This window comes from Xiphophorus couchianus, chromosome 3, assembly GCF_001444195.1.
Source record: "Xiphophorus couchianus chromosome 3, X_couchianus-1.0, whole genome shotgun sequence".
NCBI classification, from domain to species: domain Eukaryota; kingdom Metazoa; phylum Chordata; class Actinopteri; order Cyprinodontiformes; family Poeciliidae; genus Xiphophorus; species Xiphophorus couchianus.
The window spans coordinates 12085395-12105656 of record NC_040230.1 but is presented as its reverse complement, the minus strand read 5'-3'; the positions used below and the strand labels follow the sequence as shown (position 1 = coordinate 12105656).

The 20262-nt window shown below is 39.7% G+C and overlaps 3 protein-coding genes across 6 annotated transcripts; 2 read left to right on the top strand and 1 right to left on the bottom strand.

Annotated features, from left to right (window-relative positions):
• Positions 1-226: 226 nt before the first annotated feature.
• LOC114138952 (zinc-binding protein A33) lies at positions 227-6567 on the bottom strand. 2 transcript variants are annotated; one of them, XM_028008494.1, is made up of 7 exons: positions 6429-6567; positions 6157-6273; positions 5911-6006; positions 4061-4294; positions 3608-3630; positions 3358-3473; positions 227-1524 (listed from the first exon to the last, which is right to left on the bottom strand). In XM_028008494.1, exons 2-7 carry the CDS (start codon positions 6220-6222, stop codon positions 971-973), a joined length of 1089 nt encoding a protein of 362 aa, XP_027864295.1. In that variant the 5' UTR covers positions 6223-6273; positions 6429-6567; the 3' UTR covers positions 227-970. The 2 variants fall into 2 exon arrangements, with proteins under 2 accessions (XP_027864295.1, XP_027864306.1); XM_028008505.1 differs by having other exon boundaries at positions 6157-6231.
• A 2254-nt stretch (positions 6568-8821) lies between these two features.
• On the top strand, positions 8822-12667 carry ino80e (INO80 complex subunit E). 3 transcript variants are annotated; one of them, XM_028008521.1, is made up of 8 exons: positions 8822-8921; positions 9160-9242; positions 9334-9404; positions 9485-9537; positions 9614-9695; positions 10097-10217; positions 10485-10583; positions 10879-12667. In XM_028008521.1, the coding sequence occupies exons 1-8, from the start codon at positions 8861-8863 to the stop codon at positions 11083-11085; spliced, it is 777 nt and encodes a 258-aa protein (XP_027864322.1). In that variant the 5' UTR covers positions 8822-8860; the 3' UTR covers positions 11086-12667. The 3 variants fall into 3 exon arrangements, with proteins under 3 accessions (XP_027864322.1, XP_027864336.1, XP_027864329.1); XM_028008528.1 differs by lacking the exon at positions 8822-8921 and adding an exon at positions 8922-8962; XM_028008535.1 differs by lacking the exon at positions 10485-10583.
• Positions 12668-13527: 860 nt separating this feature from the next.
• Positions 13528-18645, top strand: LOC114138941 (uncharacterized). The gene is made up of 3 exons (XM_028008450.1): positions 13528-14108; positions 16802-17560; positions 17793-18645. The coding sequence occupies exons 1-3, from the start codon at positions 13812-13814 to the stop codon at positions 18306-18308; spliced, it is 1572 nt and encodes a 523-aa protein (XP_027864251.1). The 5' UTR covers positions 13528-13811; the 3' UTR covers positions 18309-18645.
• Positions 18646-20262: the final 1617 nt, after the last annotated feature.

The following is a 20262-nucleotide window of genomic DNA, read 5'->3' as shown; positions in this document are numbered from 1 at the left end:
GTTTAATAAATCATTTAGTGTCAACTATAATTACATTTTGGATATCAAGCACCATTCCCTCACCTCTCATTCCCTGCGCCATTTTCTGAGCTCCCACAACCTTGCAGGGAGGTGTCATAGCAACATAGCAGAGATATTTATACGCAGGCCAATGGTTACATCATGAAGCTCTTTGCACCTGCTGCTGTTTGCTTCTATTTTCTAAAGAGTCCACTTTACATGTTAATAAAAGACCAGTCTTAAAATCATTTTAATAAATGCAGACATTGTGTAACTTGGCTGCTCATTCTGCATTATAGAAAACAATCAGTCTGGAAATTAAATGTTTCTGTTTACAATAGTTATTAGTAATAATTTACATTTCTTTTTGTTTCTGTTTTAAATTAAAGGGGCAGTGTTATGTAAAATTGACTTATTTGACCTTCATATCATGCTATAATATTATTCCCTCATCAAAAACACACCTGGAGTGTTGCTTTTATTCTCTCATGCATGTTTGAGAAATCCTTTAATCTCCTGTGCTAAATATTCAGCTGAGCAAAACGCCTGGGTGGACCTAGCGCCGCCTTTGAGATGAAGCTCCCCCAGACTAGCCAGCAGCAATTAGCAAACACCTGGTAGAACACTAATGAGCTCATTACATGAGCCACTTGGGACAGTGACAGAAGGAAAAAGAGTTTCTTAAAGAGATAGAGGCCCAATTTAAAGGTGTTAGATTACAAAGTCAAATTTCTTTCAGGTCATATTTGATCTATACAGCATTTTAATAGCAACTGAAGGTACATTTATAAAATGACACTACATGGCTGGAGAACACATAATACTGCCCCTTTAAATAAATTTAGGCTGCCAGCAATGAAAAGGAGACAATAAACCAGAAACTGTTTGGCATCAAGCAAACTGAGAAATAAATTACATTTGAATGATTCTTCTAGGATTCAGTTTGTCCATCAATCCAGCTGCTGAGGTCCTAAAGCGAGGGGTTAAAGATTGTGATCGGCGCCGTGTTCTTTCCTTCGTCTGTGTCACACGGGTTGAAGAAGGGAAACAGGGGAACCATGACGGTTCCCATGGAGAAAGTGTAAATGGGCGCCATGGTAACAGCATTGTAGAAAGTCACCTCCTCGCCCTCACAGTCCAAGAAGACGCCGATGCGGACCAGCTGGACGGACACGTTGATCTTGGTGGGTTTCGGATCCGTGCAGGCCAGGACAGATCCGCCCTTGAAGGCCAAAGTCCAGAGGCCGATTGAGGTTCCGGTTGCCGTCATCTCTCCTCTGGGAACATCCTCCCGCGCCACGCCCACCCTCCACGCCGTCTTGTAGCCCACTTCTACCTCCCAGTAGTGTCGGCCGATCCTGAAACCCTGGTGGCCCAGGAGACAGTAGTAATAGTGGAACCGGCGTGGGTTGGCCTGGATCTCTGAAGTGTCTTTCTCTTCATCGAACCAAACGGAAGTGCAGGACTCAGACAGGCATAGATTAGGGTGGGCAGTATCCGGGTCAAACCTCACCGATGTAATATCTGAAGGCGGAAACAGTTTAAGTTCAGAGAGACTTAATGAGCCTATATTGCTGTCAAAGATGTTCAATACAAGTTCTTACATCCTTAGAGTGTTTTCACGTTTTGCCACACCACCGTATTTAAATGGATTTTATGTGATAGATGAACGAAATGTGGTGTTGTGTTTGATCAGTTAGTAACTAGATCAAAATATAGTACACAAAAAATTTACTCAAGTTAGAGTAGCGTCTACTTCAACTTATTTTTACTCAAGTAAAAGTAAAAGCCGTTCAAGAAATTTCTCACATAAGAGTAAAAACGTATTTGGCAAAAAAGCAATTCAAAGATTGAGTAACAGCAAAAAAAAAATCATTTAATATTAAAAAATGACATAATCAGATGGACCAAAGTATCAAGTTATGCTTAAATGTTGATATTTAAAGACCAAAATGAAAATAATTAATACAAAATAATCAATCAAACAAAAAAAAAAATCATGTTTCCAAATCAATTTCTTTCAATATGAATGAAACTTTAATAAAAACTGCAGGTGTGTGTCTGGAGAATTAATTTTGTTAAAACAAGCTTGTTCTCCATTCACTGAAGTTACAGAAATTTTAATCAACTAAGAGTAATGATACTAAGAAGTACAGTGTAAAAATACTCCTTAAAGTAGTTTTTCCAAAATGTTACCCAAATAAATGTAACTGAGTAAATGTAGTGAAATATTACCCAACTCTAGGATGGCAAAGTCGTAGAATTTATAATTTAATAAAGATACAGACAAAATGGAGATACCAAAATTTAGTGGAGAACAATGAGAACTGTGGAGCTTAAATATACAGAGGTAAGGTGGAAATGACAAAGAGCTAATCAAAGGTGAGTAAATGCTGCTGGGAATGGCAGGCTGAAGAAGATGAGGAAGCAAAGAGAATGAAAAAGAAACTTGAACCGAATCTAAACAGTAAGCAAAAATAAACAAATCCAAAACACAAAAAATAGAATAAATAAACCAGTACAAGGGGTGAAAAATCTTTTAAATTCCATGTTTGGCAATGGTGCAGACTATGTAGAGCGCAAGTGTTGAAGTTAATGAAAAAGGAAAATTTTTTTTTTTTAGATTTCTAAAAAATTAGGTATTAATTTGGCATTATCCTTCAATTTGATGCCCCTAAATAAAGTCCACTGCAATCAAATGTCTTTAGAAGTTGCGTAGTAATGTTCATTTTCTGTGTGTAATTTAATTTGATAGTAAATCAGCTGTTCTGTGAAGGCTTCAGAGGTTTTCTAGCGAACATCAGTGAACGAACAGCATCATGAAGACCAATGAACAGAGCAGACAAGTCAGGGAGGAAAGTGTGGAGAATCTTAAAGTGGGGTCAAAGCCCAAAGCTTTGAACGTCTCAGAGAGTTCTGTAAAATCCATAATCTGAGAGCAGAAACAGTATGATGCAACCGGAAACCTACCAACACATGGTCACCCATCTAAACCGACAGGCTAAATAAGGAAAGACAAATCAAAGAGGAACTCTGGAGGCTGCACAGATCCTGAGTTATGGATCTGTGCAGTCATTCGTTTTACAATCTACAAATCAAGATGTCACATTTACAGTAAGGTGGGCGACATGGACTTTGAATTTTATGTGCCGGACCAGCACACCACCTTAATAACCAGTTTGGGGTACAGCAATAAATAAAAAAGATGTGATAAATAGTTTTTTGTCATAATTTTCATCGTTATCACAATAGTACTGCAAATAAAATTCTGATAAAATAGTTTGAGGTATGTAGCTGTAATGTGAGAATATGTGAAAATGCTCATGAATACTTTTGCAAAGCAGCATAGACACATACTTGGGTAGAGGCAGCTTTTCATGTGTTTCCATATCCTGTATTGGATGGGACCCACAAACCAACCTGAGTGGACCTCTGTGTCCACCTCTGCAGGACGAATGAAGTGGACCTGAGACCTAAACCAGCAAAATGAGAGGAGAAAAGTTAACATGGAGCTCACAGCAAAGAGAATACTAGACTATAAACAGATTATCAACACACAGAAGGACAAAAAGTACACATTTATGAAAGAACGATGAAATAAACCTACCTTTTTACAAGATCTTGGATTTCCTGCAGTGAGACAAAGTTTAGAACATGATCATAGTCAACTCAACTCATAAGCAATGTTTCAACATTTTATTTGTTGACAAATGCACTGACTGTCTCCTGTCCTTTACGTTTTAAATGAGAAATTGATTTGCACTTGTAAACTAGACAAGTCAACTATTTAGCTGATCAGCGTCAATAACTGATCAGGAGCCAAGAAGATGCAGCAGAACGAAATAAAGGCAGCTCTGCAGATTTACTCCGATGCAAACATGCAGCACAGTTTCTTCCTGCAGCTCTGAGTCTGAAGGCATAGTCACAACAAATCACAAGTATGATATGTTTATACATTTTCTTCCTGTATGCTGGAACGTCAGAGCTTATTGCTGTAGCTGCAGCATGACATCAATAATAAACCAAACCAGAAATCTTCTGTCCTCCATGTTTTCCTCACTTTCAACAGTTTAGGACTATCCTCCTCGGCCAACTTGTTGTTCAGCTCCGTTATTGCTCCCTCCAGGTCCCTTCTTTGTGCGTCTATCTTCTTCTCTCTCTCCTTCAGCTGCTTCAGCAGTTTCTGTCTCTCTCTCTTCAGTCTTTCCAGGTCCTGGTACTCCTCCTCCTCCAGGAAGCGATGGAGGTTCTGAAACTCGGCTCTTATTCCTCGTTCTAGTTCATCAAACCTGGTCTGAAAAAAGAAAGGGGTTTGTTACGTATTTTATATGTAAATTAAATGAAATGATTTAGATATGTTGAATTTGATTTTTAATTAAAGGAGTTGTGAGTGATTTATTTCGCAGTGAGGTGTAGAAGGATGGTTATCTTGATCATATTTTCTCACACAAGCAGAGGCATTTTCATGTCATAATCTGAATGCATTCCAGTAAAATCATGAAGTCGAGGGAATCAAGGCAGCGACACAAAGTGGCAAAAAAACATGGATAAATTCCTTTGCAATAACCAATGAAAAACAAAACGTTTAAACGCTCTATGGTAGTTGCCTGAATTGATTTATTTGTCTTTTAACAGAGCATATTTTTCAGAGAGCCCATTTTTTTAACACATATTGTGAGACTATGTCTTCATGTCTTGCAAAAATGTTTGAACCAGTTGAATTTTTAACATGTTGTAATGTTACAACCAACAACTTCAATGTGTTTTGGGGAGATCTTCTGTGATACATTAAAGAATGTGTCATTTTGAAATGGAAGAAAAATAATTACTGGTCTGGACATTTTCTACAAGTTAAACTCTGACATGTTAGTTTTGTCATCAGTCCATCGTAGTTGATTCTTTGAAGAAGAATGCATCTATAGCAAGATGATGTTCAGGCATGTTCATGATACTTTCTGTGATTTTTTGCAATAAAAATCAAAGTATTTGTGACACCAATTTGGAAATATTTGCAAAAATTGCGCTTAGTTATGACAGCAAATGTGACTTTTTATTACTCAGTGTATAGATTATGGAATATAATCTGACATTGATTAAGGCAGAGACGGCTGTTTACTACAAGTAAGAAAGTTTTGTCAATTTTTGAGATAAATCTGCAATAAACTCCCTATTATTAGCGTAAAAAAGTGATAGGATTTGTTGATTTTGCAAGAATTTCCACGATAATTCTCAAGAAACTGGAAGGACTGACTGATATAATTTGGCAGTAAATAGGCAAAAACTGCATTGATTTGATTGAAAACATAATATTTTAGCACACATAATGTTTAGAGGGCCACATAAAAAGCTATGGCGGGCCAGATTTGGCCCAAGGGCCTCGAGTTTGACACATGTGATCTATAATATGAAAATGTCAAAATAAATGAAGACAGAAGAACAAATACGGTTTCTTAACTACAGACCAAGACACTTGGTCTGTATGTCTACTTTCAAAATAGATCGAGCTCTGTCATACTGTGGGTGTGGCTTATCTGTGGTAACTTGGTTGAATTTTCTAAAACCAGTCTTTTGTAGTAACTTTCAGGTTTTTTGCACCACCCTTTTCCACATGTTTGCAATCTCATCTTGTGGCAAAAGTGCAAACATGACTTCTTATAATATTTTTCCCACTCAGGTGGGACTGATTATCCTACCTGTGTTGGGGATCTCTGTAGCTCCTCTAGAGATAATGGCCTTTTTATCAGGGGTCTATTTTTGTAAGGATTATTTTTGTAAGGCATGTTTTTACCTCAATGTTTTCATACTGCTTCAGTCCTAATTATTCTGTCTTATAACTTGTGTTGAGCTGATTTTTTTGTGACAGGAGCATATTTGTGTTGGAGTGAAGAATGAATAATGCAGCAAAAATACCTCTACTTCCACCGAGTCTGTGTACGTGTCTCTCTCAGCTTCTCTGCATTCGTCTACCTCATGTTTGATTCTTTTAATAGCCTGAACAAGCTTGGCCTGTAACACTCACACAGACACACACAGAAGAGGCAGGTTATTGGAGAAAAGGCAGAAAAGTTTCCCAGAATTTGTTTGCTTAAAGGTTTACCTTTCAACAAACACGGACATGTTATGAAGCCAGTGAGAGCAACAAACTATGAAGCTTACCTTGTTCTCACAGAGAAGGCTTTTGCTGCAGTTGTTGTTTGTGTCTTTGGTGTGGTTCTGGTACATTCCAGTTTCCTGAATGAGGAGCAAAGCTGAAGCTAAAGGACCTCAGAGAAGCTGAAATAAAAAAAAAAAAGTGGTGGAAGGAGTTCTGAGGGTGAGGCAACGTGAAGGACATTAGTACACATTAAGGAGACAGGGAGACACGGGGGGGAATAGACAGGAACACACATGCTGACACGATGAAAACAGCAGGCAAGACAAGGACATACATCCAAGCAGAAAATTCACAAGATGAAACGCATTGACAGGCTCTGGTAATCAGGAGCAACAGCCTGACTTGAGAATATATGGATCCATTAGAAACAAGCAGGGGAGGCAGAGGAGGGGCGGAGGACTGGAGCTGCCAGGAGGGATTGTTGGCTGATAGGGAGAGGTTGGCAGCAGCGATTTATGGAAGCAGAAACAGATGAATCTATTTCTGTCTGCCTGTGTCTTTGGAAAACAACAAGAGAGGCAGCCAGCCAGTCAGAGATTGTGTTTCATATCAGTTGTTGTGCCTGGAAGGGAGAGGATCCATGTTTATTTTTGAAAGGTGGCTCTGTGATGTCTCTGGAAAGGGTGGCGAGATCCTGGGTTGGAGCTGTATGAACTATTACCGCCCTGCTGGGGAAGGTACATGAAAGGACTCTGTTTTAAGAGGGAAGAACTCAAACTAAATGTCCAGGTTAAGGCTATCTGTATTCCAACAGGGAGCTGTAGTCCTGTCCAGTCTCTTTATCTCTCCATTCCCCTCCCCCAACGAATCCCACACAAACACAGAGGGTCTGACTACAGGCTATGGGTATGTGCACTGAAGCAGCGTCTCTGCAAATGTTCTTCATCTATAATTTATGATTCTGTGCCCGGGCAAGTGACTGTAGAGAGCTAAGGTTAGGCTGCAAACTTGGTGCAGTACAACCTGCTGCAGGTGGAGAGGACACCTGCAGGGGGAGATCAGTAAGGCACAAAATCTTACTGCAAGGTGACATCGGAGGTTTCACTGAGGGAGAGCCGAGCTGGCTCCAAATTATGACTCAATGAAGGATTTTTCCACTTCATAATATATTCAGTCGTTGCATGTGCATTATTTACTTACTAAATTGGACTATTTAATGCACTTTTTAAAATACGAACCAAATTCAAAGTATTTCATTGTGAGATTTATGTGATAGAGTCACGCAAAGTAGAGTATATTTTCAAAGAAAAAGGAAAAGGTTAAAATTTTTAAGTTGCTACTTAAAAATCAGAAAGTATATTGTGGACATTGTACATTGCTGCCTTTTTAAATTGCAATCAGAAAGTACAACAAACAGCAAAACCATCTTATATTAGCATACTAAAATTAAAGAATTTACATTGAAAATACATTTATTTATTGATAATTGGAAAATCCATTGAAAATGCTATAATTTATTTTAAAAATGAAAGCTCATGTTTTATATACATTAATTGCATGTAGAGGAAAACATTTCGTGTGTTAATTTCTGTTAATTTACATAATTATGCCATAAAAAAGCTCCAAAATTAATTTTTGGAAATATAAGAATATTACATATGAGCAATAACAAACCGTATATAATACAGGCATGTTAGATAATGTCAGGCAGCTGCAGCTCCCTCAGGGCAGCTATGGCTACAACCCAGTAGCTTGCCATCATCAGTGAATGTGTGTGTGAATGGAAATGACTGATTTCATTGTAATGTGTTTTTGAGGGTCCTGAAAAGCGCTATCCAAGTCTGAAGTCATTTCAGTTCATTACTGTGCAGGATTGGCATTCAGCACTTGGTCTGGGCTCAGTTAGCCCATGAATTACTGCATCATAAAATCACATCTTCTAAAAAAACTTGTAAATAGAGAAAAATATGAAAAACTCTTTTAATCTCCTACTAGATGCTTGCACTGACCTTGGACTTGATCAAACACAGCAGACTGACAGTAGTAAATGGCATGACTCCCACAATCACATTTAAATATGTGACTCTTTAATCTGCCTCCTTTGACTTTGATTTCCAAATGAAAATGTCAAAACTTTATCTGGAAATTTGATGATGGGGTAACTGTCCAGTTTTCACCCCCTCTGCTCAGATTCTGGTTCAGGAGTGGCATGAAACAAGGAATGAAACTTGTCGCTCAGGTTCATGCTGGGTATGTTTTGGTGGCTGTTGATGTTCTGACTTCAGGACCCCGTGAATTCATACAGACAATTAATATCATTTCTTTCAGAATGTTCTAAAGGCAGCAGCTTTTGGACTTTTTTCTACTGTGCTTTTTCCTTCCACAGAACTTTCCATTAATGTGTCTGGATGTAGCTCTACGTACAGTCAGCTTCTTCGCCATTTAAATTTTGTGACTTACTTTGAGGGTGTTGGTGACCCCTTAGCCTTCTTCCCCACAACTGTGTACTTCATAAAATAATTTTTTTGTGTGTCAGACATTATATTTGATTGCTTCAGTGTTATAGTCTGCATTAATGCTAAGCTAAATTTGGGATTTTGAAGTGTGGTCTAAACCATAAACATCAATACCAACAACATTAACGTAGTTTATTCAATGAATCTACATCATGGTGAGAAGTGCTTTGTTTTCTGAGGCAGATGGTGACCTACCACCTTCTAACCTGCAGGGGGCAGCACTTAACAGTGATGGATCTAAATACCGGAAATGCTGTGGAGCAAGACGCATGTAAACAAGAGGATGTCGCAGAGACCAACCCAAGCTAGAGGTAGCAAATGATATTTTCAAACAGTTTTGATATTTTCAGAGGTATTTTTACTTTTTCAAGATATTGTATGTTTTCAGCGGTGTTTGTGTCCTGCGTGTTGACATATGTTGCATTAAAACAGCGTTGCTACAGCTAACTAAGCTAACTGCGCTCTCAACACTGTGCCAAATACAACCTACCTCGCCAAAACAGCTCGCAGATGGTTGATTTTTAATCGTTTTGCATCTTAATTTTTCAGAAATGAACGGTCAGACAGACGTAGAGGTCGACTACAAGCGGAAATACAAAAATCTCAAAAGAAAATTAAAATTCCTTGTTTATGTGAGTGATTTTTCCTTTTTTTAATCACAAGTGTTTTCTTCCCAGGATTCGTTCTTTACTTCGTTTTTACTGCTGTTTTGCTGGTTTACAGGAACAGGAATGTTTTCAGGAGGAGTTGAGAAGAGCACAAAGAAAACTTCTGAAGGTTTCCCGAGACAAAAGGTGAGATTGATTTTGCTTGAACATATCCACGTGTTTGAAAAATAAAATCGTGATAAACTGAAGCTCCCCCTGGTTTCCAGCTTCCTTCTAGACAGATTGCTCCAATATGAGAGGGTTGATGAAGACTCCTCTGGTGGGTGTAACATCAATAAATTTATATTATCTATTTTACTTTCTTATTGAATCATGTTTTCTTACTTCTTTCTCAGATTCAGATGCAACTGTTTCTTCAGAAAACAGTGAAGGGGAAGGACTAAGAGAGAGGGAAAGAGAACGAGAAATTGCAAAGAAGTAAGCTGCAAATTTTTATGAGCTGGAAAATGATCCAACTAGATATGTGTATTATCTAAAAAAGCTTTTATTATTAAAGTCCATGGAAGCTTTTTAATTGTAAAAACCATTAAATCAAATGTTTTAACAAGTGTTATTAGACTTGTATTTGTCGTTATTCAAGATATTGCAGCTTTCTAGAAATCTTGGAACAGTGCACTTTGAGTAAAATAGGAAGTAATTTATTGTCATATTATTTATGTTAAGAATGTATTTTGAAAAAAGAATTCATTATCTTCTTTCTGATGTCAGGAAATCAAACTTAGGAGCATGTTGCAGCTTATCAGATGTCCAGGCATGTTCCATTTTACATATATATTATATCCATTCTTTTTGACAGCTTCTTTTTCTTTTTTTTTCAGGAGAAAAAGCAGCCCTGGAGCCTGCCTTTCCTCCTCTTCATCATCGCCTCATCTCTCTCTGCTGTCCCGTTCTGGAGTAAACCCCCTGCAGTCGTCCAGCGCCGGATCGTACCTCAACGCTGTGAGTTCTCCATCTCTTCCTCTGCAGCCATTACCATCTTCTCATCTGCAGGCATAATCCCTGTTTTCATTGAGCATTCTTTTATTCATGCCTTTTTTATTGTTGTCAGTTTTTTTATGTTTTTAATGCCTTCACCATCTCTGTACCATTCATTCTCCTGTGTTTGTTCTTTTGTGTTTGATCTGTGTATGTGTGTGTTGTAAACTCCTCATTAATGTGTGCATGTGGTCATTTGGAAAAATCGGGGTGTGCATGTGTGTGGGGCAGATGCCCTTCCCACCAGAGTATTTGGCACCGCCAGCTGAGCGAATGAAGAAAGAGAGAAAAACAAAGACGCCAAAAAACAAGCGAGAGGCCACAGGGAAGGTGAGAGGAGGGGGATTGGAGATATTTACAGAGAGCAGTAATCATAAAACATATTGCAAATATTTGGTATTTATTGGTTTATTTCAGATTTTATCTTATTTTACTCAGTGTAATGCATAATGGTTTCTTTTCATGCAACAATTTTTTTAATTAAGACACATAACACATGTTTTGTCTTGTTTTTATTTATACATCTGTGACATAGCCATCCATTGTCACACATCTTTTATTTAAGAGGTTTTCGTCCCTTTATGTGTCACGGTTTTGAAATCATTTGTACCCTCCTCCTCCTCAGGTTGTTGGTCCGATGACGGCTAACTACACGTCAGCCTCTGGTGCCCCTCAAACTGCCAGCGGCCCCTTCAGCTGGGTTCCCAAACAAATGCTCAGCGGAGATGCGGCTGACGAGGAAGGTGAGAGCGACGGGGACAGCGACAGGGGAGACGAGGACAGAGGGGAGGGAGACGAGGCTGAGCTCGTCATTGACATCCCCAATGAGTGACCGCGACCGGGAGCTGGGATGTATCTAACAGCAGGACGGAGGAGGGGGGGCCTGCTTCTGTTTGTGTAAGGGGGAAAGAGAATGTTTGTCCTGAAAGGCAAGCTCCCCCTGGTGGATATGAGATTCATTGCAGGAAAAATAAAACTGCAGAAATGAGTGTTGTTGAAGTAATAAAACCATGAAACAGTGATAGTTTCTTAAATTCAGGCTTAGTTGTACTGATTATGTTTTCCCGACCAGAATTGATTTCTTTTTGTGTCTTAATCTGCCAATTTACAATGTAAAGTATTTTTTCTTCTCCCAAATGTTAAAAAAAATTATCATAAAAAAGATGCATTATCTGTTTTTCTGAACAGCAACAGATATTTTGCCCTAAGCAGAGATTTTGCATTTCAACTTCCAAAATAGGATTAACTGGAAAACTTCTACACTGTTGTGACATGTTGGTACCTAAAACCTGCACAGCATTAAAGGGCTAGCGGTGCTTCTGTGGAAGTATGATGGGTAATATTTATTATTATAAATGAATCTTTGGTGGAAGCTAACGGCTTGTCAGACATGGATTTTTAGCAGATTAAAACAACTCAATCTGAACATTTTTACATCAGTTGGTGGACTGATACAACCAGCTTTTTTCCACACAGAAGCAGCGATTATGTTCAACTTCACAAAACAGCCCCAACTTTACATAGTTTGTTGTGAAATTGTAAACTGTTTATAGCGGCTAAAACTATTTTTTGCCATTGATATGAACATGTTCAGTTTGAGCTTAGCTGTCATCGCTAGCTAAAATGGGCAGCTTATATCTGACTAGCTGTTAGGGTTAGCTGTTAGCTTCTACTTCCCCAAAAGTTTATTTTTACTTCTAACAAGCTCACAGTGATATAACATCTTTGTTCTCCAGGTAATGAAAGTATTAGTTAACTTCACAGAGCCTCACTTTTGTATTTTTTAAATATTCTTTTACGTTTTTTTAATTTAATTTTATTAGATATTGAATTCATGTATATATATATATTTTTTTAAATAACCCAAAAAGTGATGGCGCCCTGAAGATACAAATCACCAGACCAGTTGTTATTGTAGATTATAAATGCTCGACTTGTGGAAACTTTGCATAACCACTGGTCATGTTAGGAGCTTTCTGCACCAAAATGCCCATTTCCTCTTGTGACATTTGACCTGCTGATCATCAGACAGAGCTGTCCAAGGAAAAACTGTGACTTCAATCTGTGTCTGGTCGGTGCATCAACCTATTTAGCCAACTTAATCAATCCTGTGGCTGATTCTATGCTTCCTCTGGATAGTCAGTGAATTCATCCTTATTTGTTCTTCAGAGATTTGTTTTTGCTTTGCTTGGATCAACCACCATCTCAGAGTTCATTGTTTGTAACCTCAGAGTTATAAATGTCTGTTTGTTACAATTCTGGTATATTTAATCTGTGCTAGGTATCAGCTATTGTCTTTAAGAATGTCAAAATAACCTTTTGTAAATACATGAACACATTGTTTTTGCACTTGTAAAGTTGTGTATCGACATTTTTTGATTTTAGCTCACTAAACGTTTTGTTTTCAACTAAAATATTCTCAGCTTTGCTATTTAAATAGCACAGAAGCAATCCTAGAGAAACTTCTGATCTTGTCGCAACATTCATCTGAAAGCGTTGCACACATCTCACTCGATGGCTTGATGCCCCACCCTGAACATCACACCCAGAAATGTTCGTTCCAGGTTTGCATTCTCTAAAGTTAGCATGCAAGCATGCTCTTTCTTTCTGCAAAGGCACCCCAATCCATGTTTTGAGTAATATCTACTCCTTGTTTGACCTCTGCAGAGGAACGCTGACACCACTCTGCAGAACCGCATGGGTGCCTTTGGCTCCGTTTACCCATAACTCTTGAGCAATGTGAAAGCATTCTGGCTGAGCTCCAAGTCTTGTTTTTGTCTGAACTGCTTGAGATGTTTTTCTTCAGTCTTACACTTGCTCTGTGAAGATTTTGTGTTTACGCCGCCTTTGCCTCATAATGATTTTGTAAGAACCCATCTGTTCCAGAATCATGCCTCAGCAGGCATGTTGCTGATATTAGGGAAAGTCGGCTTTAATCTGCAGGGCATGGAAGTAGGCGTGTGTGTTCAGGGTTAACGTGTTGCTGTTGGAATTACAGTTTAATGAGGATTTCATCAACAGACTCTGATAATTGTAGAGCTCTTTTGCTCTGTTTTCAGTGTTTTTTATCGAGTAAGGACTCTCAAGAATAATAGAGTTTAAAGGTTTGTTGGTTGTGCTCAAACCGATTTTTGGGAATGCAGACTTACAGGTAATCAGTAGGTGTTGGCTTAGGTTGTGTGTATTACAGCAGTGAGAGGTAAAGGTGGAGCTGCAGAGGGAGTGGTGAGGTGCAGAAACAGCCGGAGGGAGAGTCGGAGGGTGGAACTGACAGAGGGGGGCGAGGCTGTCAGGGGGACAGGGAAATGAAGGAGTAAGCAAGATTGCTCCTGCAACCACTGATTCGTCCTCTCTGAGCTCGTCTGGCAGGAGAGGAAGGCAGGGATGGCTGCAGATAAACCGGAGGACGGAGCGAGGAGTCAGTGAGGGGGTGAAGCAAGAAGCCCATCAGCAGCCATTATTTATCTTCTCCATCTATACAAGGAAACCACTGGATAATTTATAAGCCTCTCCCTTCTCACTGTGTGTGAGAGAGGGAAGATAAGCTGAGCACTCACCATGCTGCTGAATGTTGCTGCGGTGTGGCTGCTGGCGCAGCTGGGCCCGGGCCTGTCTCTTCCAGCTGAGCATGACTCGGAGCCAGGCTTCACCCTCTGTGACGGCTGCTTCTACAGACAGACTCCTCCCCGGGGAGCCGCAGCTGAGCCGCCGCTGCACCGACACTGCCACAGACTGCCGGGAGGACGGGCATTCACCGCTCTGTCCAGGCCGACCTGTGCCACGGCTGTCTGCTCAGCCTTCCATCTCAGCCATGGATGGACGGGGAAGGAGGAGCTGCAGGAGGGGGAGGCTGTGGTAAGGATACATGTGTCACAGTTTTGATAACATGAAATGAAAAAAGAAAATGGTGTTATTTAAAAGTCTAATCCCTCCGCATTTCTTCATAAAAAGCTTTTAGACACCACACTTTAATAGCATTCTGTGAAGTGTCTGTTTCTCTTTGGACTCAGATATTGCTTCCAAAGGTGTTTTGTCAACCACAAACTTCAGTGTATCAAATTAATGTTTTATGTGGTAGATCAAGACAGAGTAATCTCTAATTCAGCTAAATCCTAGGCAACCGGCTGCCTTCGAGCGCACCTAGTTGTAATAAATCCTGTTGTTCCTTGAAGGCCTCAGCATCATAAAGACCAGCAGACAGGTCAGAGATAAAGAAGCAGAGATACGTTATAAAATAATACCCCATGTTTTGAAGATTTCACAAAGATTCAACCCATCATCTGAAAATGGAAAGAGTGTTGCAGCTCCAAACCTGTCCAGGCATGACACCTAATCTCACTGATGAAAGCAGAGCATTTATCAGTGAATCACAGAGGATGGTAACTCTGGAGGAGCTGCACAGATCCAGAGCTCAGCCAGGAGAATCAGTTGACTGGATCAGCTGTGTCCTCCAGCGATCTGGACTTTATGGAAGAGTTGAAGTCCTGTTTGCAGAAACAATTAATCAGAATAGTTGTGATGAATCGATTATTGAATAATCATCAACTAATTTAGGAATTAATTAATTGCTACTTGGAGTCTACAGACTCAAGAAAGGTCATATTGTTGAAAAAAACAACATATTCAGATCAGTATTTAAGCCAAAACTTTACAAAATATATATAGATTTTACATTTAAGATAAAAACACCTTTTAAAACATGTTTCACCCAAAACTGCTCAAGTGACACAGATTTAGCTTCACCAAGTTCAAATTCACTAAATAAATGCTGTTATTGCACTTTAGTCAATAAAATTATTATTTTCTTTTTTAAAAAACAGAACTGAATTATTTAGTAACTTTTTCAAAATAATCGTTAGTAAACAAAACACAGCAAACAAGGTACTTTGGTCAAAACCTTCTTCTTGTGTTTTGCATTGTCCTGAATGCAAAACAGTATATGTGCTAGATAAATAACATCCCAAACGAACTGGCTGCATCATGCTGTGGGACTTACTAACCTGTTATCAGGGGTCTCAAACTCCAGTCCTCGAGGGCCGCAGCCCTGCAACTTTTAGATGTGCCTCTGCTGCACCACACCTGAATAGAATAATTAGGTCATTAGCAAGGCTGGGAGAACTGATCTACACAAGGAGGAGGTAATTAAGCCATTTCATTCCAGGGTTTTGTACCTGTGGCACATCTAAAAACTGTAGGACAGCGGCCCTCGAGGACTGGAGTTTGAGACCCCTGTGTTGGATGCTGCAAAAGATAATATATAGCTGGAGTTGCAGGAGACTGCATCCATTTATCGTGTGTTACTAGACACATCCCTGCTGCAACACACCTGATTCAAATCTCTGACATCAGCCTGTCTCCACGTTCTGTAAAACCTGATAATGAGTCATTCAAATGATTCAGGTGTGTTGGAACAGAAATGTATATAAAAACTAAGATAGCTCTCCGGGACCGGAGTTAGAGACTCCTGGTTTAGATCAAAGGGTATTTATGCATAAAATTGACCCAGTTAAAGCCCAGATCTGTTGTTCATATTTCATCTGAAACTTTCTGAGCCACCTGGAAGCAACGAAGGGATGATTGATCGAAAAATATTTTAAAAAGGCATACTTATCACATTTATAACCCAAAAATCTTAACTCTGTCGTTTAGCCTTTGAAATCCTAAGAGCCGAATTTGCCCTCAGTCCAGCTAAATATGACCTATTTAGATCCACAAATGTTACATGACCTTTAAAAAGACAACTTACAACTTTTAGTAAATACCTACTTCAGAATATTTATTGTCATTGTTAAAGAACCCAATACCATATCTGTTTTTAGATTTTAAAATAAGGAAAAACATATAAATTTAGCTGTTTCTTCTGTGGAATGACAAAAAAAGATGTGAAACAATGTCAGTAGTGTATTTAGTGACATTCTGTCATTGAAAATCAATTTATTACATAAAAAACAATGCCTCAAACAACAATTTGCTGTTAAATTTATATTTAAAACATTAATTGATTCTGTATCATTTGAAGTCAGGGTTACTCAGAGCCATTGAGGAAAGTCCAAAGAGCTGAAGAAGCTAAATATAATTTCCAGCATATCAATAATCATTTAGGTCTGTTCATTAACACAACAGTCTACAAAGTTGAGAAAAGAGTCAGAAACTGATAATTAAGTGTCTTTTATCAGACTTCTAATTCAACAGGTCACCAGGATGTTAATTTACAAACCTCAATAATAATGTACGTTGCTGTTAATTTCTAACCTGTATTTTATTGGCAGGTGATGTTTTCAGTCCCAGTGCAAACAGTTGGCAGATGCATGACTCAGATTTTAGAAATGCATTTTGGAGACATTCATGAGAAGATGAAGAAGTTGTGGAGGGAGAAAAATTAACCTTGCAGACTTTTTACATGCCTGGAAAATTAAATATTAACAGAAGTATTGAATTCAAATAGTACACAATGCTGGAAAAATACTCAGGTTGGAGCTTTTACAACAAAAAAAAAGTTTGATTTCCTGTAAAAGTAATAATTCATTTGATTCTTTTTTTCCTGGCAGACAGAGGAAGAACATGGTGTCAAAGTCGCCGTTCCAGCTCTTCTTAGAGGAGCAACAGAGGATCCATCTGACTCTCCGCTTCAACAGTGGGACTCGACAGTGGCGGCACTGATCCAGTCCAGCATCATTCCCAAGTGCACCGCTTTAGGAGGGGGTGTCTACGTTCTGACAGGAGCAGGACGTCTCGGGGCAGCAGAGGATGGAGACAAAGCTTGTCAGGCCAAGCCGCTGTGGACGGCAGCGTGCTGCGCTCCTCCAGAGGGGAAGAGCGGCTTCAGTGTGGGGTTAATCAAAGAGACAGAAGAGGCGGAGAGGCAAGTGAGCATGAAGGAGCTGGAGGAGATGTTAGGGGTGGAGGAGCTGTTCTCTGAAGGCTGTGGGGGAGAAGACAGGGAGACAGCTGCAGCCGCAGAGGGGCTTCACACCGACGCGCTTCATACAAATGCCGCACAAACAGATGTGAATTCAGAAACTGTTGACCCACATGCAAAGGCAGACTTAGAGGAGAGCAGCAAAGATTCAACGCCGGAGGAAAGGGTTGGTGTTGATGCTAAATCGGAGGATTCTGACCTTTCAGAGGAAACCGCAGCAGAATCTGTAATTTCTGTCAGCAGCAGGGTGCAGCAGTACAGCGAATCTGTTCCTGAAGACGACTCAAACTCCACCAGCACTCTGCTCTACGTCCTGTCCACCACCCTGTCCATCCTGAAAGCTCCTCTCCGCCCAGTGTTCTCCACTGTCACAGAATTTCCTGCTCAGGTGATGCAGCATAAGCATTAAATCCTGCCTTTTATTTTTGTTTTTAAGCCACAGAGGCCTTCTGTCATTAGATACAACTCTCTACACTTACTGGCACCACTAGTAAAGATGTGGTAAAAGTCTTAAACATGCAGATTTTTTGGTGAAATGTACAACAGAGTATTAGTTAACAGATCTGGTATGGTTACATGGTTTCATGGTTAGATTCCTCTCACGCCCTTTTCTTCTTCAGGTGACTCATGTTCTTCAGGAAGATATAGGAGTCCTGTCCGCACTGCCTGGCAACACCATCACGCTGTTCCACCTCCTCACCTCTGACCTCCTCTCCTGGACGGGATCAGCTGGAGAAATGCTGCTCGGTGTTGGGGAGACGTGCTTCTCCAGTGTTTATTACTGTTCTTCGTCAATGGCGGAGGCCCTGCTGAGCAGCTGCCACACCGGCCTGACGGGCATGGGAACCCTGGCCGGAGACACAGTGGGGATTTTTGGTGGTGTTCTGGATAATAGCTGGTGGCTGACCAAGTTCTTTGGAGGGAAGCTGTGGGAGCAGACTGAAGGCTATGTGGGTACCATGGTGTCGGAGATGGGGGATCAAGCTCAGGCTGTGGGCGGCGGTCTGGGCAGGCTGGCCTGGAGAACCGGGAGCGGAGTGGGCAGCGTCTTCACAATGGGAGGAAATTTTATAATAGGGATGCTAAATGTGGTTTTTGGTGCAGCAAGAGAGGCGTTTGGGAAGGAATCAGAGTAAAAGGGTGAAAGGTTTAGACAAAGCCATAAATAAAGTGTCTATATTCAGTTTTGGTTTGGATTTCACTTATGCAACCAGGAAGCTGAAAAATTAAAACTTGATGTCATTTGATATGCCTTAGAAGAGTTTTCAGGTTTTGTCTTAATGTGATAAAGTTGAAATGTTGCACAATGTGCTATAGATCACTGTGGAAAGCTGGCTGTCCAAATAATCTGCTGCATCTGAGAGATCTGATTTATAAAAACACACACTGTGCTTTGGGATCAAAAGGCTCAACTCAACTCCTGTGTCGGATTTTAGCACCTGTAAAGTTAAATAAAGCTTACAATCCTAGCATGTTCTATTTTGTTAGTTTTTTGTTTTCATTATTGATACATAAAATCACAGTCATTTCATTCAAAATCCATACATTTTGAATAGCTGCTTAGTCCTCGTAGGGGTGCGGATTGATGTTGGTTTCAAGGTGTCACTGGATGAGAAGGGGAGCTTACCCTGGACAGGTCACAGGTCATCACAGTGCAGCACAGAGACATTAAAGGCGAATAGTGTGGCCAGCTAAATCTAACATGCATATTTTAGACGATTGGGGGAAGCTGGAAGACTTGGAGAGAATGCACACATCCATGGGAAAAACATGCTAACTCCACGCTGCAAAACCCGTGATTAAAAATTAGAGCTCAGGTCTTGCTCCCCCCTGTGGCGGGAGCCCGCATTGCAGCCAGAGAGGCGGATTCGACCATTCTCACGACGCTTCTGAGCCAATCTCGGTAAAACGACTCACATAATCATGCTAAGGTCGTAACTTTTAATTTGATCGACAGCTACTGTTAGAAAAACAACCAAAAAACTCTAAAATAAATAAATAAACCTTGTCTGGTGTGGAGTTCTTTGTTTTGTTTAATTTTTTGTGTCCTTTTCCAACTATTGTTATGTTCTCTTTAGCCTCACTGATTATCAATCAGGCGCCAAACACTGTCTTCCAACACATTGTGTGCATTTATAATGTTTTATTTTTGATGTAATAAAGATGGAAGCTAGATGGCGGGACCTGAAAAAAGACTTCTTGAACAGATTAAAGTAGGCTTTTTGGCAAATTGAGTTCTAATGTAAAATATGACAGATTAGTGGATAAAATATATTCATATAATAATACGTTATTATTATTATTATTTGCTCTTAATTTGCCAAAGTTATGGGAGAACCAAATATTTATTTGAAATAATGTTTTCCCCCTCTACAACATGGGAGGTAAATAATTTACTTGTGTTTAAATGTATTTATTCCTCTCGCTATGCACAAAATATCCTGTAGATTTGGGAACATTTTCTCTTTATTTGCCAAAGGTATGAGGCGGAGACCAAATATTTCAGCTGTTTGAAATAATCTATCCCTCCTCCATAACTGACAGGTAATATATTTACATGTAAGTCCTTAACTGTATTTTTTTACCACAGACTGTTTGTGCCGCTGCCATCAGGCAAGCGGTACAGGAATATACGGACTACAACAAATAGACTGAGAAACAGTTTCTTCCCCACAGCCGTCAGAGCCATTACTCCCTGCCGCCCCCCCCCGCCACACATATCATAACCTCGCAGTCACACATACATATCCCCCACCCCCACACAGCCATATTGTTCTGCACTTTGCACTGTCACATCATCTGTACTTTGCCATAATTGGACCTGCTGCTACTTCTTTGGTATGGTTGAGTGCCTTTAGTTAATTTTAGTTGTATATATTGTTATTATTATTATTGTGTGTTTGTTTATTTTGCACGGGAGTTGGAATAGAAATTTCGTTGAATCCTGTTCAATGACAATAAATGCTATCTATCTATCTATCTATCTATCTATCTATCTATCTATCTATCTATCTATCTATCTATCTATCTATCTATCTATCACTATATAAAAAGATTATTATTATTTTTTTTTAGATCTGGGAACATTTG